Source organism: Phascolarctos cinereus, unplaced genomic scaffold (assembly GCF_003287225.1).
Source record: "Phascolarctos cinereus isolate Bilbo 61053 unplaced genomic scaffold, phaCin_HiC Scaffold_2;HRSCAF=192, whole genome shotgun sequence".
Taxonomy (NCBI): Eukaryota; Metazoa; Chordata; class Mammalia; order Diprotodontia; family Phascolarctidae; genus Phascolarctos; species Phascolarctos cinereus.
In genome coordinates, this window is record NW_027555625.1 from 158,616,426 (window position 1) to 158,642,954 (window position 26,529).

General features: G+C 39.4%; 1 protein-coding gene and 1 pseudogene across 2 annotated transcripts in view; both read right to left on the reverse strand.

Moving 5' to 3' along the window:
* Window positions 1-26,529, reverse strand: part of SLC24A3 (solute carrier family 24 member 3) — a 745,252-nt gene that overhangs the window by 640,537 nt on the left and 78,186 nt on the right. For both annotated transcript variants that reach the window (XM_020986733.2, XM_020986740.2), the window contains exon 2: window positions 1,285-1,410. In XM_020986733.2, coding sequence (XP_020842392.1) covers window positions 1,285-1,410 — 126 coding nt within the window. The remainder of the gene's footprint in view (window positions 1-1,284; window positions 1,411-26,529) is intronic.
* Window positions 4,627-5,053, reverse strand: LOC110208622 (small ribosomal subunit protein eS24 pseudogene; annotated as a pseudogene).

Genomic DNA, 26,529 nt, shown 5'->3' on the forward strand with positions numbered 1-26,529 from the left:
TTCAAAAAACATGTATAGACTTGCATGAAATAATGAAGAGTGAAATGAACAGAACCAAGAGAACACTCTATACAGTAACAGCAATACTGTTTTAAGAACAACTTTGAGCAAATAAGTTATTTTGACCATTATAAATGCCCAAATTAAATATAAAGAAGACGCTATCTACATTCAGAGAAAGAACTGATAAACAGATGTATAGAATAATTTTACATATATATCTGTGTGTGTGTGTGTGTGTGTGTGTGTGTGTGTGTGTGTGTGTATGCCTATTTGTGGCCATTTCAGGAGAGGGAAAAAAGGGAAGAAAGAAAAGAAAAAAAGAAATTGACATAATAATTTTGTTGTATATTTAAAAGGAATAGCAAGTTGTGTATAGTAGATTTACAATTTCATGTGTAAACATCTTTTTTATTATAGTGTGTTATGGAAATGCTTCTTTTATTCCATAAATTAAAAATAAATAAATAGATAGATAGATAAATAAACACTTGTCCTTGGAAAACCTTCTAAAATCTCTGACAATTTCTTCTTTTCCTTCCTTGCCTCCCATATTTTAAAAACAGTGTTAAAGGTTGGATCAATTATGTTTAAAGTTCTCTCTTAAAGCACCTCAAATTTAAATAAAGCCACCACCACAACCACCCCTCAAGGATGACCATTAATATAACTGCCAAACTGGCTCAATCACTTTAAGTTCCTGGTTGTGATTTCATACTCCATTAGGGAGCCTATGGCATACAATATCATTTTGATAGCCAAGAAAGTCACAGAACATCTTTACCCACCTCATCCTTATACTTATAGGCTGCTCATGAACAGAAGACAGATAAATAAAAAGATTGATAATATTTCCCACAATGTTGAGGTAGTTTTAAACCCCCTAATGTACTTCAATTGCCTGTCATAGGTCAACATTAGTAAATCTTACACACCCATTTGCCAACACCTGCCACTCCATGAGATGGGTAAAAATTATATCCTCTACTTTCATTTCATTTTTGCCTTGCTCCAACAGATAGAGAAAAATAGATTAAGCATACAACCCACATTGCTCACAGAACAATGGGATTTTTAACCTATAAGTCCTTTTACCAACTGGCAGAAATTATTCCAGAACATCTCTTTCTTTGAACTACCTACTTGGAATTCAAAGAAGGAAGACCAGGGAACCACAGAACACTTTTTTAATCAATTATCCCACTAATACAGTGTGCCCGTGGAATAATAACATTTGGAAGAGACTACCACAGTTTGCAAGATAAGTAGCCAACTCATTCTTACCAGGGTCAGTGCAGTTTTTACCAGGCCAGGGTTCTGTATTCTCTGGAATCAAGGTAGCATTCTCCTGCAGTAATCTCCTCCCACTCCATTTGTCACTTGTTTCCATATAGTCAAAGATATAATAACCTATGGAGAAAGAGGCAATAGTCCTATTGTTATTATAAGCCAAATGCCTTAGAAGCATTATTACTCTTCACAATCATGCCCTTCAAGTATGTCAACAGAATCATCCCTGTTTGAAAGGTGGAGACTAGAAGGCTCAAACATGTCAATTCACTGTATTCAGGATCACTCAGTATTTTAACCTTATATTAAAAAATATAACCTATAACCCACTCCAGTTCCTAGCCAACACTGTGTCTGCTTTACTGGCTTTGAAAGTGAAACCAGTCTACTTTCTAGTACATCAAGCACAATTTGACATAGCATATAGGAAGGAATCTCCAAATACATGCAAAGTACAACTGATGAGTATTGATATGTGTGTACATGAATATATGTCATCCAGGATATAACCAAGAAAAATAACCTCAGGATAATGTTATAGACTAGATCAATGGTTCTTAAAATGTGCACTGCATTCCTTGGAGGACCCTCAGACCCTTTCTGGGGATCTCTGAGGTCAAAATTATTTTTATAATAAAACTAAGATGTTATTTGCCTATTAAAATACGCTTTCCTTTCCAACTCTATATATGTCTGAGGCCATATTTTCTTTCAACTGAGAAAATATATCACAATAGATTAAATGCAGAAGCAGATATGAGAATCCAGCTGTCTTTTATTAAGAGAGACATTAATGAGATTTGCAAAAAAAGTAAAATAATGCTAGTCTTCTCACTGATTTCTTTCGTTTTGAAAAATATAGTTCTTTTTCATAATATACTATTTATGTTAACATGTAATGAGTTTACTATTATTTTAAATGAATTAATATTTATAAAACTTCCATTTTAATTTCAAATAGGATAAATATTGATATATATATATAATTCACATAAATAAAAGTTCTTTGAGATCCTCAATGATTTTTAAGAGTGTAAAGAGATCATAACATCAAAAAGTGTAAGAATGGCTAGACTTGATCAAAGAGTAAAAGATCACCTTTGTAAGTTATCTTAAACCTATGCTGCCACCGTAATGAAGAAGGAAAATGTAAACTTTGAAGACTGGAAGGAATATCTGGATTATAGCTACTCTTATTATGATTAGGTCAAATTAAGCCACCATAATTATTTGAACAAAAGACAGTGTGTCCTTAAATCCTCAAAGTCAAGAAGACCAAAGTTTAAGTTCTGACTCTGACACAATTGACTTGTCTCTATGAACATTTAATCCTTGAACCCTTTTTATGTGATTATTAGTTTACATTTGTTTGGAGCTTTGTTGATTTACAAAGCATTTTCCCCACAACAACCCAGTAGGGTATTTAGTAGAGGTGATATTATCACCATTTCATCAATGAGGAAATTGAAACTCAGATTAAGTGAGTGGACCCAGGTGAGGTCAGAACTGGGATTCCAACCTCAGTCTCCTGACTCCACATCTATCCCCTTCTGCACTATGTGGCAAACGGGGAAAAAAGCCAAACTCCAAACTCAAATGAAGGGAATGTTATTTATGCATCAGATTTTCCTAGGGGATGGGTAACAAATTAAATCAATTTGTAGCAGGATTTATTTTTAAGGAGAAGGAAGTCAAGAACTAGTCTGTGTGTTATAATAGGAAAAGCCCTGGACTTGGGTCAGAAAGCCTGAGTTCAAGTTCCTGCTACTTAGAATTCTCTCCTTCCTTATCCTCACCTCCTCTACTTCCTGGCTGCATTAAAGTCTCAGCTAAAATCCTACTCTCTCTGCAAGATGCCTTTCCCTATCCCCTTTGATGCTAATGCCTTGCTTTCAGCTAGTTATCTCCAAATGATCCTGTATATAGCTTGTTTGTGCATAATTGTTTGAATATTGTCTCTTCCATTAGACTATGAGCCCCTTGACAGCAGGGACTGTCTTTTACCTTTCTTTATATCCCCCTAACTTAGCACAGTGCCTGGTCCATAGTAGGTGTTTAATAAATACTTGTTGACTGATTGACTTATTGATGTCAGCAAGTTAAGCCTGTTTCCTCCTTTGCAATTGAATAACCTCTGTCCCTCCCGTCTCATGAGATCAAATGAGATAATAAACATGGAAGTGTCTTGTCAACTACAGATGAATATGAAAAATATATTGTTACGACTATTATTAGCAGATTACTAAAAAGTAAAGAGATCACATTACAGTTCTAGATTCAAAGCCACTGGACATCAGAGGAGAGGAATGGGCTAGATCAAATTAGATTAGATAAGGCAGGTAGGTGACATGGTAGATAAAGTCTGGAGTCAGGAAGATTCAGTTTCATGAGTTCAAATCTGGCCTCAGACACTTACTAGCTGTGTGACTCTGGGCAAGTTACTTAATCCTGTTTGCGGCAGTTTCCTCATCTATAAAAGAGCTGGAGAAGGAAATGACAAAACCACTCCAGAATCTTTGCCAAGAAAACCCTTTAGGGGGTCACGAAGAGTTGGATGTGACTGAAAATGACTGAACAATAACAAATGTCCTGGACACTGTGCTAAGATCTGGAAATACAGATATAACCAAAATGAAAGACAGCCGCTGCCCTCAAGAAGCTTATATTCTGACGCAGGAAGATTATGCATAAAAGAAAGATGAAAATGATGGTGGGAACTGAGATTCAGATTAAGTGAGTTGACCTAAGGTCAAAATTAGGATTCCAACCTCAGTCTCCTGACTATTCACTACATGATGAACAGGAAAAGAGCCAAATCCCAGATTCAAATGGAGGGAATATTATGTAGCAGATTTTAAACCAAGTTGGGAAAGTAGTCTACAAAGTCAAGAGCTGAGCCAGGTTAGAAGTGAGGATGGCTCCAAAAAGTACTTGGGAAGGAAGAAAGAAAGAGAGGGGGAAAGAAGGGTGAATGGAGTGGGGGAGGAATGGTGGGGTTGCCTCTCTTGATATGAATTGTAATTATTTGGCAGCTTAGAGATGAATTGTTGAGTATAGCTAGGGACTGAGAGAGGAAAAGAAAGGCAATCTAAACCACAAAGAAATACTATTATTGTATCTGGAAGGTCCTCCCTAAAGTAAAAAGCAGGTAGGGAAATTGCTATTAAAATTGGGGTACTTTAACAGGTAAATGCAGAATAAAAAAAATTAAAAGCATTTCCATTTGGCTTCAGACTTTATTTCTCTCGTTTTGGTTATGTGTTTTTTTTTAAAGTTTTTACATAGTTTATTTATGCTCTGATGAAAAATTTTCTTCATGGATAAATGTCTTCCGTAGTGCCTTTTATTCCTTCTTTTTGCCAGCACCTACATTTGCCTTTGCAGTACCCCTGACTTTCTTCATTCTGTTCTTGCATTCCTTTCGCTGTTTTCTTGATGTCTTTTTCTTCTCATACAGGCCATGCCTTGCAAGTCTGTGCTTTGGTCCATTTTTCTTTGCATAGTCAAGGGAATCATAAATCATGCCAAAGCCTGTTGTTTTGCCACCACCAAAATGGGTTCTGAATCCAAAGCCAAAAATGACGTCTGGAGTTGTCTTGTACATCTTGGCCAGTTTTTCTCGAATTTCAGTCTTGGGCACTGTGGCCTTTCCAGGATGAAGGACATCTATAACCATCTGTTTATGCTGAAGAAGTCTGTTTGTCATGTACTTCCTGGTTCTGATGGTTACAGTGCCATTCATGGTGGCGGCCGGCTCCTCGAGCAGCAGAAGAAGGAAAGCAGTTATGTGCTTTTGATGGACAAGAATGACACACTACTTTTTTTTTTTAAAGAATTGTTTTTCTCTATACATCTCACATCAGTTCTTGTTCTGTGTACCTTCTCCTCATTAGCCTAAAAGCTCCTGGAGGGCAGAGGTCATATATGATAGCATTTAGCAGCATCCAGATTCCACCCCTGATCTTCAAAGGGCAAATAGATGCATTTCAACCACTCCTAAAGCAGTTTGGGCCAGGCAATGAGTAAGAAATCCTGGGGTTTCGGGCATTAGGTGCCACCTGGGATACAGCTGGTAGACCAAGAGCACTGAACATCTTTGCAAAATTATCTTACAACTTAAAGTCTGTTCACTGACCAGAACTTGGGGCTTTTAGTGCATTTCCTCTCTGTCTCTTGCCTTTCATTAGTGACCAGAGGAACAGCTAGCCCTGTTCCCATTAGCAGCAGAGAGCTGTCAATTCCTTGGACTTTGTCATCTTTAATAAGCTCCCATTTGGAAGCTAATGTCAAGGTATCTATTTCTAAGGCAGTGTAAGATGGGGCTGCACATGAAGGTATCGTGTCATAAAAGGAGATAGTGCTGAAGGGATTTGCATGGGCATTTGAGAGACCCCAGGTGCCCATCCAGGGCAGTCAATTGCCTCATCCATACTGGTACTAACTCACCTTCCTCAAAATATCTACATCAAGTCAATTAAAGGTGAAAAGCAAAAACAAGGCAAAAAAATTATTCATCGAATATATTTTGGGGAAGAAAAAGGAAGAAGTTAAAACCTTTGATTTCGTTGAGCCAAGGTAGAAACTCTCCACTGGTGCAGATGAGTATCTTCAATTTATAATCTGAGAGAACTGTCTGGGGAACTGAGAAGTCGTATCTCAGCCACTGTCACCTAACTAGTATATGTCAGAATTTGAAATCAAGTCTTCCTGACTCTAAAGTTAGCCCTCTATATTCGAGCCATACTGGCTAATTGTATTAAGTACTTAGTTAAATGTTTGTGTCACATCAGTCAACAAATCTCAGAAGACACAGAATTGTACTTGGAGCTAATATATATGTATACATGAATGATGTATACTATATGCTATACTCTAAATATATTTACTATATGTATACTATATACCTACACATATATACATTAACAATAGTAAATGCCATATTTCTTTACACCAAGGTATACTATCAGCACACAATATACAGGGATTGTGAGCATAGATTATAGATTTTCAGAACTGCAATATCCTTAGAGTTCAACTACATCATTTTACAGATAAGGAGATTGAATTCCAAAGACATCAAAGAATTTGCCCATATTCAAACAGCTGGTTAATGACACAGCCCAATCTGGAATACATCTCATTCCTGCTCTTTCTCCCACATCACCAGATTGTACTATCTAATGATATTAATGTCTTATAGAGTGACTGATACTGCTTATTCAACATCTTAAAAACCACTAACTGGTCGACTCATTTTCTGGCACATCTCTTAAAGTTCCACTTTAAGAAAAAAAAATAGATAGGATGACTGAATAGAAGTACGTGATCTGAGCATCTTTCCTATTCCATTGACACATTTCAAGTTACAGTCCCCTGTAAGAAAGTCAGCATAAATTGTAGCAAGACCATCTCCACCTCAAAGTGTCCTCACCCATTTTGTTGTTCACTAGCAATCCTCACAAAGACTTACACACTACAGAGATCTCCAAGAATAGCCCAATACCCAAATACACTATAGTAAGCCCGGCTCTTAAAAGGGTCAAAGACTGTATGGTGAATTTTTTTAAACATAGTCTCAGAAAGATTTCTCTAAGTTGTTGGCCACTTTCCCCCAACCATCTTTTCGCTTGTATAAAATTCACACACACAACACATACACACACTCTCTCTCTCTTCCAAAGAATATAGACTTCTCCTATCTTACCAAGTTCAACTAAGAGCAGTAAACATCTAAGAAGATACATGAGTCAATTGACTTAAGGAATGTGGTTACATTTCAAGTACCTCAAAAACAAGAGCCATATCTTATATTATTTTTGTTCTTTCCTTTACACTACCCCAATCAGAGTGACCCACATAAAGGGTTCTTGAATGAATGAATGAGTGAAATGATAACTGAAATAACAAAGCTCACTTGTGCCTGATCCTTTGAAGGGAAGAATCAGCAGTTATACCAGAAATGTTATCTTTGTCTTGAGTCACATGAGTAGGCAGATAGAGCTGATTCTGCAGAGATGTGTAGGATTTAATAAAAACAACACCATTCATAAAAGGTTAAAAGGGGTGTCTGGTTCCACAATTAAGAGCCCCCCACAGCATTCATTTGGCATTCTTATATGCTTAACTTAACAACTAAAAGCCATCCATCTCACAGATGTCACAGATGGCTCATGACATAAGTATACTAAACATCACATGCATATTAATGAACATCAGTAATTTCAGTCAGTCCTAGATTACCAAAATGTAACACCATCCAATTGAGACCTATGTGAAATGGCTACAGCAATTCATCCCGCAATGAAGGTGTGATTGTAATATACTCTGCTTTGTCTGAAACGGATCATCCAGCAGAAGTAATGAGATTATCTCCAATAACAGCTAGCTTCAAGATGTGAATTAATAAATGGTTCAGTGCCACATCACCCACTAAGGAAACTAAGAATCATCTTTTGGGGGCAGGGAGAGAGTTAAAGTGAACTTGATCAAAGTCATGACATTATACTAATTTTGCCCAATGAACAAATTGTCTCTTTGGTTGTTTGATAAAGTTGGTGAATGAGTAGAGCTCATTGCTCCCAATGATTCACTAAATAGAAACATCGCAAGGACCCTTATAAAAGGAGATAAATAGATAAGTTCCTTCTAATTCCATAATTCTCTGAATCTGGTAAAACACACAAAACTAATGTGGAGCTTTCGATGCAGAAAAACAAGCCCAATTATTATGTAAGAGTCCTGGATCACATCAATGATTAAACACCTTAAGTAACTAAAGATGGAAAAAGCAGTGCTCCTAAATGCTCTAAATGGCAAATAAATCAGTGTCTCAACGTTTAGAATATAGTCATCTGATGCCATAATACTTGAAGATCAGACTGTCCTAAAATGACAACAATCCCTTATAATTATATATCTCCTTTATTTGCTCAAAACAGGCTTACATCTTGTTTCATTTGTTCTCATGAGAGGATAAGCAGAGGCAATTAGTGAATAGAGCCATTTTACAGATGGAAAAAGTGACTGAGAAATAAAGTAGAAATGACATTTATGTATACATTTTACCCTATTTATAAAATGTTTTACGTGGTGATTATATTTTATCATGACAGCAGGCAAAGAAAAACAGGGCAGTGATTTTATAAATGAGTTATTGAGCTCAGAGAGGTCAGTGTCTTGGGACAGCCACAGTGTTTCGAACTCAAGTCTTCTATCTCCAAATCCAGTGCCCTTTCCACTAGGCTCATTCAGTTACAGCCTGCCATAATACATGTAGAGCCATGAGACACATTAAGGGGAAGGGAACAAGCATTTATGAAAGGTCTATTATGTGCCAGGCACTGTGCCTTATAAGCACTTTACAAATATTATCTCATCTCATCCTCACAACCACCCTGTGAGGTAGGTGATATGATCAGTTAATTATGATTACAGTTAAGGAAATTAAGGCTTTGAGATGTTATATGGTTTGCCCAGGGTCATGTAGCTAGTAAGTATGTGAGGTCACATTTGAACTCAGGACTTTCTGACTCCAGGACCAGATTTCTATCCACTTCACCACCTCATTAAGGAACGTATAACAGGCAGATGCAATGTAGTCATGCACAACAGCAAGCATAAGTGAAATGTGCAATAGTGTAAAGACGAAGGGACATCATCTCATTTCTACTTTTCCCAAAAAGAAAAAAAGATGCCAACAAAGGTTCACAGAAGAGCACCAAGGCGTCTAAATCCTTCTCTTATGAGAGTAAGTGCATTATTCAGTCATTTATTAAGCTTGCGCACCAGGCACTGTCCTAAGCACTGGGGATCCAAAAAGGCAAAAACAAAACAAACAAACAAAAATCAGTCCCTGTTCTCAAGCGTCATCACGATTTCATGGTGATCAACATCCACTAATACTGGTTATTATCCCCTGTGTGCCCATTGCACAGCTAATAGAGCACCATCAATCAATCAACATTTATTAAGTGTCTACTATATACCAGGCACTGTGCTAGGGACTAGAGATACAAAAGGAGCTAACAATATGACTCGGCTTGCCTTTTTTGCATCTCAATTTGAAGTTAGAAAGACCTACATTCAAATTCTACCTCAGATGCTCACCAGATCACCAAGTCACTTAACCACTCTGTGCCTCAGGTTCCCCTTCTGTACAATTAGGGGCTTGGACCCCATGGCACCTAAGCTTATGTTCCTATGATTCTATGGCGACAGATGTCTCTGCAAGGCGAGACGGCACCAATAATCACTACTCTGGACCTTGCTGGAGGGAGAGGATTGGAGGCATAGAGAATGGGGAAATCAAGTCAAGTCAACAAGCATTCATTATGTGCCTACTGTATGCCAGACACTGTGTTAAGCACTGGGGATTCAAGGAAGGGAAAAGACAGTCCCTGCTCTCAAAGAACTCCAAGTCTAATGGAGGAAACAACAAGGAATTATACACAAACAAGATCTAAACTAAACAGGGTAACTTGGAGGTACCCTCAGAGGGAAGGCACTAATATTGATTGAGGAGGGCCAGGAAAGACTTCTTACAGAAGGCGGGATTTTCAGCTGAGATCTGAAGGAAGCCAGGGAGGCCAGGAGGTGGAGGTGAGGAGGGGAATGAACTCCAGGGTTGGGGCACAGCCAGTGAAAATGCCCAGAGTCAGGAGATTCAAGCAAGGAGTCCAGGGAAAAGGGTTCCTTTTGCTTGGGCTCCCTTGTTCTTGCAGAACAGTCCTTGAGAATCATTCTCTGTTCTCATCTTTCCAGTTTGCTGTAAGTTTGCAGCTTTTTAGAAGGTCCTGCTACATGAAGCTCCACTTTAGCAATGTCAACAAAAACATCTGGCCCTGATCCATGGCATTCTTGGCTTGGGCATCTCCAGGCCCTGGAAATTGCATGTTGGCCTAATTAGCTGGGGATGGGGGAGGGGGAGAGAATAGAGATTGAAGAGGAGGGAGAGGTAACTAGGGGGTACATGCTCACATGTCAGCGGCATATGCAACCTATATGATTTCAGACTTGGAGAGGAGGAGAAAGAAAGTCCTGTTCAGGGAGAGCAGAGTATCTATTGTAAGCAAAATGAAGGCACATTTCTCAACTGAGAGGCTCAGGCCACATGTAATAAAAAAAAATGCATACAGTGCCAAGTTTCCATTACAAAGCTGTTCCCTGCCTTTCTCTCCAACAGGATGCCATCAAATAATGCAACAACTCTGTGAACAGAGTCTTGATAGCCAATAGACCTGCTGTACCTCTGTATCACTCTGAAAACTCTGCCTAGGGTCCTAGGCCTGAGGTGCAGGTGTCTGAACAGACAACCTGGCTCAGGGAGCCTAAAATACACCTGATAGGAATAATGATATTTTCCATATGTGAAACACCTGTCTCCAAAGAACTCCAAATCCATTCGAAATATTGGACTAGCTCTGAGGATAAAGAGGGAGTAGGAGTAGCTACTCACTTCAGCAAAGTGTATTAACCCTTTCAGGCCCTCTCAATACAATAGATGAGGTAAGTATCACCCTTCCCACTCCCAAACCTGTGAGAGCTATTTATTCTCTTGAGAAGAACCTGCTCCCTTTAAAGGGGTCTAGACTGGTAAGATGCCACTTAATCACCAGGGCTGCCATTCTGACACAGCCCCCCAAAACATTTAGGAGAAGAAAACCAACTCTTGTATCAAAGGTTCCTCTTTTGCATGAGAGAAAACTGAAGCCTAGGAAGGCAATTTGGTTTTTGCAAAAGGTGCTAAGAAATCCAGTGACAGCACTAGAAACAGAATGAAAAATCTGATTCAATTCACTGTCCCAGTAGAAAGGCCAACAGACCTCTTAAACTAACGTGTCCAAAAGAGAACTCATTTGGTTTCTCCTTGTACCTTTCCCCTTTCCTACCTTCCCTATTATTCTCTAAGAAGAAGGTACCACCATCCTCCTCAGGCTCACAACCTAGGAATTATCCTCATCTCCTCAATACCTTAAACCTCCATTACTAAGCTGCTGCCAAGACCTGTCTATTTCATCTCATGTACACCCCCTTGTGTCCTCTGACACTGCCACCACCTCAGAGCAGGCCCTAATCACCTAATGCCTTCATTACTGCAATAGCCTGCTGAGGGGTCAGCCTACCTCAAGTCTCTCCCTACTCCAATCCATTCTCCATTCAGCTAAATTTGACCCAAATCTCCAAAATGATTTTCCTAAAGTCTAGGTTCTCTCTCTCTCTCTCTCTCTCTCTCTCTCTCTCTCTCTCTCTCTCTCTCTCTCTCTCTCTCTCTCTCCACACACACACACACACACACACACACACACACACACACACACCCCACTCAATAAACTCCAGTGGCTTAATATCAGCTCCAGGAATAAAAACAAAATGTCTTGTTTGGCTTTCAAAGCCCTTCATGACATAGCCCTCCCCCTTCTCCCCACCTTGTCAGTCTTCTAACACCTTATTCCCCATCATGTACTGTTTGATCCAGTGACACAGGCCTCCTGGCTGTTCCACAAACATGACATCCTATTCCTCAGCTCCTGGCATTTTCTCTAGCTGACCTAGCCCTCCTCCTGCCAGGAACCCTCTCCTCTTCATCTCTACCTATTAACTTCCCTGGCTTCCTTTAAGCCCCAACTATAATCCCCTCTCTTTATAGGAAGCCTCTCCCAGTCTTTCTTAATTCTTAGGCCTTCTCTATGTTAATTATTTCCTATTTTTCCTATTTATTTATATTTATTTTTATATAGCTTCTCTGTACATATTTGTTTGCTTATTATTTCCCCCATTAGGTTGTAAGGTCTGTGTGGGCAGGGTCTATCTTTTGACTCTTTTTGCATTCCCAAAGCTTAGCATAGTGCCTGGCACATAGTGGGTGCTTAATAAATGGTTATTGACTGACTGACTGACTGTCCAACAGGGCTAGATGTGAAGTCAGAAAGACCTACCTGTGCATTTCACCTTTGGCCCTGACTGGCAGTATGAATGTGGCCAAGTCATTTGACCTTTCTGAGACAGTTTCCTTATTTGTGAAATTACTGCTCTTAACCTTCATGCATTCCCGTTAAATAACTTAAACTTTCTGAGCCTCAGTTTCCTCATCTATAAAGTGGGGATGATGAACCTCAGCCAGTTGTTCTGCAACTCAAGTGAGATAACATATCAAAAGTTTCTTGCCAATTTTAAAATGCTACATAAACATTAGCAGCTATTATCATATTATTGTTAGAACAAGTTATTCAATAACAGCTATAAACATATGACTGTCTAGTTTCTATAGATGACTCCACAAATCCTCAAATGGATCTGGGATCAAATTAATTCAGGCATCCTCCTCAGTGATGCAGCTCATAATCTTAGCCATATCTGCCAACTTGGTTCTTCTCTTACCCATGTGCTCTCAAAGATTTGCCATGGGAGATCCACCCAAAATGCTGGAGTCCTCCCTTGATTTTTCTGATATTGCAAGGTTACCAGCAGATAGATTATCATGGCTATCACTCATCACATCCTTTCATTCACAACATGTGAGCAGTCCATCTTTTTTTTTTTAAGTCATACAAGTTCTTGACGACATTTTTATCCTACTCTCCATTGGTGTTCCTCATTGGTTCTATGTTGTGGCTTGCTCACCCACCCAAAGCCTTTCTTCTGTTCTCTATGTGAAATATTCATCTTTGTTCATCAGGGACAGTGCTGTTCAGGGTTTTGCTGCCATACAGCAATACTGGTAAGATGTTTGAACCGAAAAGATGGGCCTTTGCTGAAATGGAAAACCAGTCAGTAAAAGTACTTTGCATTTCCCAAAAGATGTCTAGCCCGATGTCCTTCTCGCTTGCATTAATGGGCCCCTTTCATTGTCCATCTCTATTATCTCTCCCAGATAAAATATCGGACAAGCTATAGAGTGTCTATTCATATGCATGTCAAAATCTGGGCAATAAATATATTTCATCCATTTGGTCTGACTTGTGTGGATTAACAGGCAAAGTTCCTATGAGTAATTAGAGCTCTCTCCCAGAAAGTTCTGAAATGTTTGGGGGCTTGATGTAATCAGTCATCCACAAACTAATGCATCTCAAGTATTTCATCATCCACAGAGTCCCTCCTCATGCTACACTCTAGTGTGAGGGTTAAAACTTTTGTTACGTCAGCCAATAACCATTTAAGTACTTACTATGCCCTAGGCAGGACAGCTAAGTGGCACAGTGGATACAGATCAGGCCTGGAGTCAGGAAGACTGAGTTCAAATCCAGCCTTAGACACTTACTAGCTGTGTAACCCTGAGCAAGTCACTTAACCCTATTTGCCTCAGTTTCCTCATCTATAAAATGAGCTGTAGAAGGAAATGACAAACCATTCTAGTATCTTTGCCAAGAAAACTCCAAAATGGGGTCACGAAGAATTGGACATGACTGAAACAACTGAAAAACAACATGTACTAGGCAGAGCACTAAGTGTGAAGGATATAAAGAAAAACAAATATATCTGCGGGTTCTTTTTAAAAATTACCTGATGTTTATTATCAAAGGGTCATTGAACAGGCTTATTTCTATTGTTATACCTTCTAAGTCAGAGATGGAGAACCTGCAGCCTCGAGGCCATAGGTGGCCCTCTAGGTCCTCAAGTGTGGACATTTGATTGAATCTAGACTTTACAGAACAAATCCTCTTAATAAAAGGATTTGTTCTGTAAAACTTGGGCTCAGTCAAAAGGCCGCACCCAAGGACCTAGAAGGCCACATGTGGTCTCTAGGCCACAGGTTCCCCACCCCCATTCTAAGTAATCTTGAATGATCTTGACAATCTGGATGTGAAAGTAAGATAAACTGGAAGACAATGTTTTATTTTTACCAAGTCTATTTGGTTTTGTTTCGGGAGTTTTTTTAATCTACAAACAATAAATACTATTGGATTTTATATTCTCTACATCTTTCAGTCAGCTGTGAGATGGTAAAGACGTGGTTCACTGTTGAACATCACTTGTGAAAGCCTGATTGTTCCCTACTAACATACTCAACTCTGTACTTCTCAGTTTTCCAACCTTTTGCTACTACTCATTCACATTTACGTGGAGCTTTACTGGTTTACAATGAATGAAAGAATGGTTGAATGAATGAAAAAGGCACTCATTAAGCACTTGCAGTAATTTGCAAAGCACCCAGATAAGTGCTAGGGTTACAAAAAGAAAAGGAAGATAGACCCTTCCATCAAGGAGCTCACATTCTAATAAAGGGACAATGCATCCATGAAGTCTCAGCAACAAATCATGGGGAATGGCCCATAGTCCTAAAGGTGCAGTGACAAAGCATATAGTAACATGCTTTTTTTTTTTAATGTGGATCAGTCAACAAGCATTTATTAAGCACTTTCTATTTCTATTCTGGGAATACAAATGAAGTCAAAAAACATTTCCTGCACTCAAGGAGCTCATATTCTACTGGGGAAGATAACATGCAAATAACTAGGTACATACATGATTAATGTTATTTCTATTGATAAAACCATATCTATTTCTGATATTGAACCAAATGATAGCGCCAGTAATTGGTGGAGAGAATTTTCTTTTTCCTGGTCTTCAGTAGCTTTGGTGGCTGAGGATATGTGTACTGCAGTATATCTACAAACAGGTGCCAATTCTCCTTTTCACAAGGTTGATTCCTTTGAATGATCCTGTGGACTGGAAGCAGGGGTAGAAAGGGTGAAGAAACCACTGAGCTCTTGGGCCTCGGTTATCTCCACATGAATCTGAGGTGATGGTTAAGGTACCTGGTGGTGGTTTGGCTTACTTGGCTCATGCAAAACTTTTGTACTTCCCTTAAAACACTTTCCATATAACAGCCTTGTGAGATAAGTGGTACAAAATGTTATTATCCTCATTTTTAGAGATAGGGAAAACTGAGGCTCCAAGAGATCAAACTGATTGCTCAAACCATTGCTCACAGCTGGTTTGCATCAGAACTAGGATTAGACCTCAGTCTCCTGACTTCATATCCAACCTACACAATACTACCTCTTCAGATTATGTTGTAATAAATCCTCAGAGGATAGCCCCCTCATGTACATTCAAGGAAGTACTTTTGTTGTTGTTGTTCTGTTGTTTCTGTCATGACCAATTTTTGGTGGCCCTATTTGGGTTTTTCTTGGCAAAGATACCAGAGTAATTTGCCATTTCCTTCTCCAGCTCATTTGACAGATGAGTAAACGGAGACAAACAACATTAAGTGACTTGCCCAGGGTCACATAGCTAGTAAGTGTATGAGGCTGCTTTTGAACTCAGAAAAAATGAGGCTTTGTGACTCCAGACCAGTGTTCTATCCATTGCACCACCTTGTTGCCTCCAAAGAAGTACTCTTACCCCACCCCAAAAATAGTGAATTAGAGGATTTTCTCCCCTCAGTAACGCTATATGATGAATTTATGGTATCCTGTGAGGAAGAAGGAAGGGAATGGATCCAGTGTCCTAGAATTTAAATTTTCATTAGATATTTCAGCTGAAATTTGAGCCTTCTTCTTTACTGTTTTCACTCTTTGGGAACTAAAGCCAATTGTTCAGAAGTCGAGGTTTGAGCTCCAATAAATATATCTCTCTGAACCAATTGGGGGAGAAAAAGCCAACATCCCAATGGAGCGTATGTTGGTTCCCCTCAATTGCCTTAAAACACAAAGAGAGAAAGCTAAGGAAACAGGGATTGAAGTGAAGTCCAGGAAGGGGGGGCTCATCAATGTCCTGCCTAGAATTGGAGGAGAAGCTCAGGGCTGAAAGGATCAAGCAACATCCATTTCCAAATTTTGCTCTCTTCTGTTTTCTTTCAAACCATCTCAAGTGGGTGAGGGGAAGCTGGTTTGAGGAACTGCATAGCCAGAGTCGGGTTCCTTTTTTTTCCCCCCTCCAGACTTTAATTCATTCCAATTCTGCTATGGCAATTACAGGCATCAGCCTTCATGCTTAATTAAGAAATGTTCTCTCATTATCAGAATACTGAATCTCTACTCCAAGCCGAACCCATTTTCAAGTTGAGGTTTTGCTGCTTGTCAGCCGCAGCTTTTTTCTTATACAAAAGAAAAGTGAGGGAGGAAAAACCCTCTGGTTTCACTTCCCAGTTTTAGAGTTGATATTCTTTATATGGGTCATATCCTGTGCCTGCCTGAAGCCATCTCATTGCCTTCCCAGAACAAAAGAGAATGAAATAAAAAGAAACTAGAAAGTGATTCTAGAAGGTTTTAGAGGAGACTGACACATTCGAGAAAAAATTTCTCCAACCATTAGGCTTCTCAACCTGTTAGAAGTTTACTGTGAACACAAGGGGGAAAGACAAGATTAACAGAGAAACGGAACTTTTTTTGCAGCTCTTCAAGGCAGGGACCACTAAGAGGCTCTGATACATGTCCCTTGTCACATCTAACCCAATGAAAATGTTGATTAAAAATTCAATATCAAGAAGAAGGAAGTAGGTCCCTTTCCTACACCCAAACCTGGTCATATCATCAATACCTGACCAAATTTATGTCTATAAAGAGGAGAATAAGCAGTCTTGAGTAAACCCTCTACATCAAACACCTTCTAATACCTCCTACAAATCATGGCAAAAAAAAAATAAAAACAAACAAAATGAAACAAACAACAACAACAAAAAAACACCTAAACAAACTAATTCATGGTGCTGTGCTAGACTACTCAAGGTTCTTTTTCCTCTTCTCTTCTCTTCTCTCTTTACCCAAGGAAAATGCATTTGTCAACAGTGGCCTTCTGCAGATGACCCCTCAAACCTGCTTTACATATATTGTCTCACTTGATTCTCAAAACAACCTTGTGAGAGAGATGCTACTTTTATCCCTATTTCAGAGGTTAAGAAAACTGAAGTTAAGTGACTCATCCAGGGTCACACCACTAACAAGCATGTAAGGTAGGATTCAAAATCAGGTCTTTCTGATTCCAAGTCCAATATTCTGTTATGCCACCTAGCTGCCTCATGAAGACATTCAACTGATTTAAAACACATCTTTTTTTTTTCTAAAGGGAGATAGGAAATAATTGCATGCATAACTTGACCTAGATTATTAGCTTCCCAAAGGCAGAGAAAATGTCTTTACTGAATCATCCACCTGACCTGCTGCCTCATAATGCTTTGGGAGACGCAAGTCAATTCTGTCTAAAGATACATTATAAAGATAAAAAAACAGAAATTGCTTGTTTTTTGTACAAAAGCCAGCATTGTATATTCTTTATTTCCTTACCCCCCAAATAGACCATAACTTTACCAAGGGTAGAACAGTGTTTTGGGAGGAGATAGGGTTTGTATCCCCACTAGCTAGCACAGTATTTTATACACAGTGGGTACTTTAATTTCATTCAGCAAATAGCAGTAATCTCCATCCTTCAAAGCATTGCAATACTCTTTATTCTCAGGAAGCATGAAAACACATTCCAGCCATGGCCTCAAGCCCTGAATTGGAAGCTTGCAAACTTCAGGCTTATTTTCAGCCTAGCTGTGGGATCGTCTGAGTTCAGGCAACTCTCAGAGCTTTTCCCCATCTGCAAAAGGGGGATAACATGTTTCCAACCTTTCTGTGCTGCCTGCACTGGACATTAACCAAGTTACATTACACATCAAAAATGTTCTGAATTACTCAACCCTACCTGCAAACTGACTGAGGAATTCAGCTGACTATTTGCAATCTAAGCACTGGGATCAGATAATAAGGGCCATCTATTTTGTCCCTTTTACTTTAACCATCCCAGAGAAATCTTTCCTATTTTTAAGGGTCTACACAGAAGAAATCCCACAGACTATCTGGGTGGCCCATTCCATTACTTACTGATCCTTGGTAGAATGAACAACTTCTTTAGATCTAAGCTAAATCCTTCCTGCTACCCAACTTAACCTTCTTCCTCTTCTGACCTCAGATGAGTCAAATATGAGCTAGTCACCAAACTCATTGTTGTCACCTCTTTGTCTTTCATTTTCAGCTGAAATAATCTTGAAATGAGTAACAACAACAATGAACAAACTCCTAACAGTTTAAATCCCACAGAGACTTTTGGAAATCACAGAACTCAAATAAGTCAAAATATAAAATGTTCAGTTATTAGTGGTGTGGTTACATGCTTTATTTGGTAAATATTTCATTATTCAGCCTTCTGCCTCTCAAGTTCCTTGCTGAAATCACTTTGAAGACTGTTGGAAAACAATAGTCCAGCAGCAAAATTTCTGGTTTCTCTCTATTTAGGACAACCTCCCTTTTCCTAGCTAATCATTTATAATAAAGCTAAGGTGGTTTTTGTTGTTCCCCTCCCCACCTCCTAAGGGTTGGAAAGGATCCAGTAAATACTGATCTTTCCACTAATTTTTATTGGAAAAATGTTTCAGGAACATAGACTCATCTAAAAGTCCTCTGATTGGCTCTAGGGAATAATATCTGCATAAGCTTTGTGCAATTCCACCACTATATCTTTGTTCATATTGCCTGTGACTGAAAGGCCTTCCCCATAATCTCTGTTAGCCAAATTAAAATATCACCTTCTCCAAGAAGCCCTTACCGATCACTCTCACTAAAAATGATCTTTCTCTCTTCTGAATTCTTTTTTTTTTCTTTTAGCCAAAGACAAGGTTTATCGGAATACTGGGGTGAGGGAGATTTCTAGTAAGTCTGTACTATTGACTAGATTTTAAGAGTCTGAGCCTCCTCTGAATTCTTATGAAGCTTTATGTGAACAATTTGCATGACACATTCCAGACTTTATTATGTTATGCTTATGTTATTATTAATATTAATTATACTTCCTCTACTAAAGTATAAATGTGCTAAAGTGTAAGTGCTCTGAAGGCAGACTCTTTGGGGACTTTGTGTCCCCAAAAGAAACTTAAACACAATATGCTTTCAATAAATATTGGTTCAATGAATGAATGAATAGACAAATAAACTAATGGGGCATGAAAAAAAGATAAGTTTGTCTGTTTCTGAAGAGAAATAGCAGGTACTCTCCATCTGGGTTGGGCACTCCATAGTTCCTGCTACCTTAAACCCTTACCCCAGCACAATCCACTGAAATGAATAAATAACCATAAAAGGAACAGGTGACTATAGAAAAAAAAGAGAGAAAATAAAATTTATCTTGCTTTTGCCAGTTTGGAGGTTGAATCTGGCAGAGAGGAAGTAGTGCACAGAGGAAAAAGGAAGGCTTTTCTATTCCCAAAGCAACAATTCCAGAAATTTATAACAAACCCTGCAAAACAGGCTACCAGCCGCATCTTGCAGATAACCATAAGACATTCAGAAACTAACACAAAAGCCATGGAAAACCAGCTGTGTGCGGCAACTGCAAACTATACTCTCTGATGGTGAGGTTGAAATCCTGGAATTGAGGGGGTGGAGCCAAGATGATGGGTTAGAGGCAGCAGCCTAGCTGAACTCTCTTAACATTCCTCTCCAAACAACTTTAAAATAATGCCTCAAATCAAATTTTGGAGCAGCAGAGTCAACAAAAAATCAGCATAAGACATTTTTCTGACCTAAGAAAAATTAGTAGGTGGGCAGGAGAGGTGTGTAACCCAAGGGTGGAGGCCTGTCCAGAGCACATGCACAGGCCAGAAGCAACAATGGACACAGCAGTAGCAGCTTAAGGAGCTCTCCACCCAGAGATAGTAAGGGGGTCAGACAACTGGTCAGAAAGAGATATCAGGGGACCTGTGGCTGGCACTGGGTATATCTGGCTCTGATTAGAAACTCTATTATTTATATGCAATTCCAGGTGGTAGTTCTAGAGTGGAGAGGAGGGCTTATGGTCAATCATAAGGGAGCAGAGGCCCTGGTTCATTTCCAAGGCAGAGAAGAGCACTAACAAGGCAGCTGCAGGACAGTAGGCAACCTGGTCATATTTTCAGGGCCAAGAGGTGTGCTAGTGCTTGTGGCTGCAGGGGGGCAGGGGCCCTTCTTGAGTAAAGACTGAAAGGCAGACCAGGAGAGCAATGACCACATCTCTTCTCAGATCACACCACATTTAAAGCACCAAAAATTTGCAGACTCTCAGAACTAGTGCTGGAAACAGCTGCATGAAAAAGCCTGAAGCTTGGGACAGTGCCTCCCAACTCCCAGGTGAGCAGAGTCCAACTTCAACATAAAGTTCAAGTTTAACATAAAAATTCAGGAAATAGGCTGGAAAATGAGCCAACCCCCACCTTGCAAAATAATTTGACCAAAAAATGCTACTATGGTAGCAGGGAGGACCAAGATATAAACTCAAAAGAAGAGAATGCAAAAACAGCTACAAGAAAGCCTCAAAGAAAAAATGCTAATTGGTCTCAAACCCAACAAGAATTCCTAGAAGAGGCCTTCTGGGAGCTGCGATAGCAGAGTAAGCAATAAATCACCATAACTCTCCCATATTCACCTCCAAACAAACAAATCCTGGAACAACAGAACCAGCAAAAAGATGGGGTGAGATAATCTTTTAGCCCAAGGAACTTGTAAGATCACCAAGAAAGGTCTGTCTCACTCAGGCAAAAGGGGAACACAGTCCAGGACAGGAATCATCCCAGTAAGCCAGCTATAAGCCCCACCTCAACAAACCATTGGGAGATTTTGGTCCCCAGTGTGGTGAAGTAGACAAACCCCAACACCAGGACCCCCCATGTGCCTCAGCATAGCCCAGAGCAAATAGGCAACCTCCAGTGGCCAGACCTCCACATGCTTCAGCATAGTCTGAGGCAAACAGGCAACCTCCAGTGTCAAGACAACTGTGTGCTTCAATGCAGCCCTGGGGAAATGCAGAAACACCCCCACTGGCCTCAGCACACACCAGACACCAGCAAAGGAACCCCCAGCTCAGCACTAGGTAAGCTGCCAGACCCCTATGGCCTCCAACAGCACAAGCCACTCCCCACCCTACCCCCTCAGTAGAGTATCTGGCATGCCCGTCCCCTGTGGGCTGCAGGGCAACATCAGTGCAGCACCAGGTAAACAGCCAGGGTCACCAGCCCCTGGCACAAGAAGCCTGAGACAGTGCCCCTTCCAGCCTGGGAGCAGACCTCACATTTAAAAGAAAGGGAAAAGACCAACAAAACCTGAGCAAAACAACAACAACGAAAGAATCTGACCACAGAAAGTTGTTATGGTGAGAGGGAAGATCAAGACCAACTCAGAAAACAATAACAATGTCAAAACACCTACGGACAAAACCCCAAAGAAAAATGGACAACTCATGGAAGAGCTCAAAAAGGAGCTTAAAAATCATATGAGAGAAGTAGAGGAAAAGTTGGGAAAAGAAATGAGAGGGATACAAAACAAGTATGAAAAAAGAGTCAACTGCTTGGAAAAAGAAAACAACTGCTTAAAAAGTAGAATTGACAAAATGGAAAAAGATATACAAAAATCCACTGAAGAAAACAACTCCTTAAAAAGTACAATTGGCCAAATGGAAAAGGAAGTACAAAAGATAGTTGAGGAACACAACTCCTTAAAAGTTAGAAGTTGGCAAGTAGAAGCTAATTACTGTATGAGACATCAATCAAATAAATTCAAAAGAATGAAAAAAAAAAGAGAAGAAAATGTAAAATATCTTATTGGAAAAACAACTGACCTGGAAAACAGATCCAGGAGAGACAATGTCAGACTCATTGGACTACCTGAAAGCCATAATCAAAGTTAAGACCTGGACAGCATCTTTCAAGAGATCACCAAGGACAACTACTCTGATATCCAGGAACCAAAGCACACAATAGGTATTGAAAGAATCCACCAATCACCTCAGGAAAGAAATCCCAAAATAGAAACTCCAAGGAATATTACAGCCAAATTACAGAACTATCAGGTCAAGGAAAAATACTGCAAGTGGCCAGAAAGAAACAATTAAAATATCAGGGATCCACAATCAGGATTGCACAGGACTTAGAAGGTGCAACATTAAAGGATCAGAGGTCATGGAACATGATATTCTAGAAGACAAAGAAGCTAGAACTACAACCAAGAATCATTTACCCAGAGAAATTAAGTATAATACTTCAAAGGAAAAAATGGTTATTCAATGAAATAGACAGATGTCAAGCTTTCATAAGACCAGAATTGAACCCCCAAAAAAGGGATCTCCAATATCAAGATCCAGGAGAGGCCTAAAAAGATAAAAGGGAAAAGAAAACGTAAGGGATTCAATAAAGCTGAACTATATACATCACTACAGGGGAAGATGATACTTGTAATTCTTAAAAATTATACCACTAATAGTACAGCTAGAGGAATACACATAGACAGAGGGTATGAGTATAAGGTGAATTTGAGGGAATGACATAAAAAAATAACTAAAGGATGAGAAAGAGGAGTACACTAATTTCAGAAGGAAGGGAGAAGTAGAATGGGGTAAGTTATTTCACATGAAGAGGCATGAAAAACCTATTACAGTAGAGGGGAAGATAGGAGGGTGGGCAATGGGCATCGCTTGAACCTTACTCTCATCAGTATTGGTTCAAAGTTCCTAAAAGTACCATAAACAATAAAGTAATATCAATACTAAACATACATGCACCAAGTGGTATAGTGCATATTCTTAAAGGAGATTCTTAAAGGAGAAGTTAAGTGAGTTACAGGTTCATGACCAAACAAGGGATAGAAAGCATTATGAAATGTAAAATAGATAATTTTATTATATTACATGAAAAATTTTTGCATAAACAAAATCAATACAACCAAGATTAAAAGGAAAGCAGAAAGCTGGGAAACAATCTTTACAGCAAGTGTCTCTGATAAAGGTCTCATTTCCCAAATATAGAGAACTGAATTTATAAGAATATAAGCCATTCCCCAATTGATAAATGATCAAAGGATATGAACAGGCAGTTCTCAGATAAAGAAATCAAAGATATCTAAAAGCATATGAAGAAGTGCTGTCTAAATCATTTTTTATTAGATAAATGCAAATTGAAACAACTCTGAGGTACCACCTCACAATTATCAGATTGGCTAATATGACAGCAAAGGAAAATGACAAATGTTGGAGAAGATTTGGGAAAACTGGGACACTAATGCACTGTTGGTGGAGTTGTAAACTGATCCAGCAATTCTAGAGAGCAATGTGGAATACACGCAAAGGGCAACCAAATGTGCATACCCTTTGATCCAGCAATACCAAGTTGTCAATTCTCTTTTCATAGTTTTCTTGCATCACTCTCATTTCTTTCCCCAATTTGCTTCTACCACTCTTAGCATGTAAGTGTCCTCTACCACTCTACTTTCTTTAACTTTCTTTACCTCTTCTAGGAATTTTTTTTTTACTACTACTAGGTCTGTATCCCAAAGAGATCATAAAAAAAAGGGGGAAAGGACTTACATATGCAAAAATATGTATAGCAGCCCTTTTCGTGGTGGCAAAATATTGGAAATTGAAAGAATGCCCACCATTTGGGGAACAGCTGAACAAGCCGTGGCTTGTGAATATAATGGTATACTATTGAGCAATAAGAAATGATCAACAGGCAGATTTCAGAAAAACCTGGAAAGACTTGTACAAAGTGATGCAAAGTGAAATGAGCAGAACCAGGAAAACATTGTGTGATGATCAACTGTGAATGACTTAACTCTGCTCAGCAACATAATAATCCAAGAACAAAGGTTCAAAGGTTAAAACTTGGGTTTTATGTAAGGAAATGCATCCTAACAATCAGAACTATTTAAGAGTGGAACGAGTTTCCTTAGTCAAGTAGTTGGTTCCCTTCACTGGAAGTCTCCAAGTAAGGGCTGGATGACATGACATGTTTCAGAGGGAAATCTTGTTCAAGTACCAGTTGGCAGCAGCAGCAGCATCAATAGTGCTTTAAACTTTTCAAATCAGTTTATAAATAGTATCTCATTGTCTTCTCATAACAACCCTGGGAAGTAGGTGCTATTAATATTCCTATTTTACAGATGAGGAAATTGAGGCAGTCAAACAAATTGTCCAAGGTCCCATAGCTAATTAAGTATCTGAGGCCATATTTAACCTCAGGTCTTTCTGACTTCAGGACCAGTGCTTCATGCATTGTGTCACCTAGTTGCTTTTGAGGACTCAGCTCTAATCTTTTGGGATTCTGGGATTCTGGGAAATACAGATTTTTGAAGTTCTAAAGAACTGTTATAAATTCGTCTAGTAAGCCAGTTCCTTCAAAAAAATAAAAGGATTTTGCCTTTTCCTGACTTAAGAACTTCACAGCTAGGGGGAACAGTAGACAAAGTGCCAGGCATGCAGTCAGGAAGACTCATCTTCTTGAGTTCAAATCCAGCTTCAGACACTTACCGTGTGAACCTGGTCAAATCACTTAGCCCTGTTGGCCTCACTTTCCTCATCTATAAAATGAGCTGGAGAAGGAAATAGTATTAGTCAGTCCAATATCTTTGCCAAGAAAACCCCAAATGGGGTCACAAAGAGTTGGGCATGACTGGAAACAACTGAACAACTTAAGAACCACATCATACTTATAATGGCACTTCATCCCCATCTAGAACATGGTGCCCTGTCCCAGGGGTACTGAAACAGAGTTCAAGAAGTTAAGTCAAATGAAACCAAGGAGCATTTACTAATCATCTATTATATGCCAGACAGTGCTAAGCACTGAAGATGCCAAGAGAGTTGGGAGGTATTTTGAATAGACCTCTGGATCTGGAGTCAGGAAATCCTGAGTTCAAATTTGACCTCCGACACTTATTAGCTCTGTGACTCTGGGCAAGTCATTTAACTCTGTTTGCCTCAGTTTCTTAATTTGTAAAATGGAGATAATAATAGCCACTTAACCCTCAGGGTTGTTGTGGGAATAAAATAATATTTGTAATGTACTTTGCAAACCTTAAAACACTATATAAATGTGAGCTATTGTTATGATGACGATGATTATCATTATTAAAAATACAATATCTGTCCAGAAGGTGCTCACATTCCAATGAGGAGAACAACATGGAAACATCTATGTACATGTAAGACAGATACAAAGAAGGAAGGGGGAGAATGGGAAATGGGAAGGAAAAAAGGAGAAAAGGAAAGAAAGTTCTCACCCAGTAAGGTGATCTGGAATGAAAATAAAGTCTTCTAAAAATAACTAGAATGTTGTTCCATCTTCTTCAATTCCAACTCAAGCCCTGGATATGGCCACAATAATGATTCAATGGATACTTGCTGATGGCACCGAGGAGATGGACAGTGAAATACAAAAATAGATGCATTAAAAGTGCCTTTTGATTTGATTCTACCCTGTCCTTTGGCTAGAGCCACATACAGACCTCCTTCCCACAGATCCCATCAGACACTGCATCTGAGAAAACAAGGCCTTTGAAGCCCATTCCTAAGACAGAGGGGTTTTTTTTCCCCTGTCCTTTTCCTAACCATTCCTAACCAGTCATGGACAAAGTATTTAGTAATTTATTTCCCTGTGCAAACTCTGTAAATGTGCAAAGCAGTATCATAAATTTAGGAAAATATAAGGAAATTAAGATGGTAGTGGGAAGTAAGGGTTTGGGGAGAGAGCTGGAAAGGAGAGTCTCATGCAAGGAGAAGGTGAGGGAGATGTTCTTCACAAAAAAAGCAAGAGAACAAGCCAGCCTGGGCAAGCCAACAGAGACCGGCCTAGTCAAGCCAACAAAAGGGCCTGGTTTGTCATTGTGGCATCCTAATAACAAAACGCATTAGATTAGCACTGAGGACTTAGCAGTGTTGGCAAGTATCTTTGTCCTCCATTTATAATAAACTTCTCTTCAAGCAGACTGTGACACTGTTGGCAGAGAGCAAAGCAAACACAGATTTTCTTCAAAAATGTTTTGCTACCTCCTCTTTCCTCTCATCCTATTCTCCCATCTTTTTCAATCCTCCTGCCTGATCTCTTAACACCATCTCTTCCTCTGTTTTATAAAGCATCTTCCTCCATCCTAAAGATACCATAACAATTTCTATACTGGCCCCTGGAGACCAGGGCTGAGGGGCTAGAAAAGATGCTGCCATCAAGAATAATATCAAATAGATCATTTATTTACTCAGCGTCGAAAGATTTCTTGTTGCCCTGGAAGGTAAACATTTAAGTCATAGTGGGGGGTGAGAGGGATGGGAGGATAGGGTCAGGGTTTCTTTTCAGTCAAGGGGCCATTTCTGTCTTCTCTCTGTTTGCTATCCCTTAGCCCATTCCCTGCACCATCTCAAGGTGGGTTGTTGAAATCGGTGGCATGTTGATGCCTCACCTCCTACAGTTTCCTTTACGTAGAATCATTTCAGTCAGGTCTAGAATGCATTATTATTTTGAGTAAA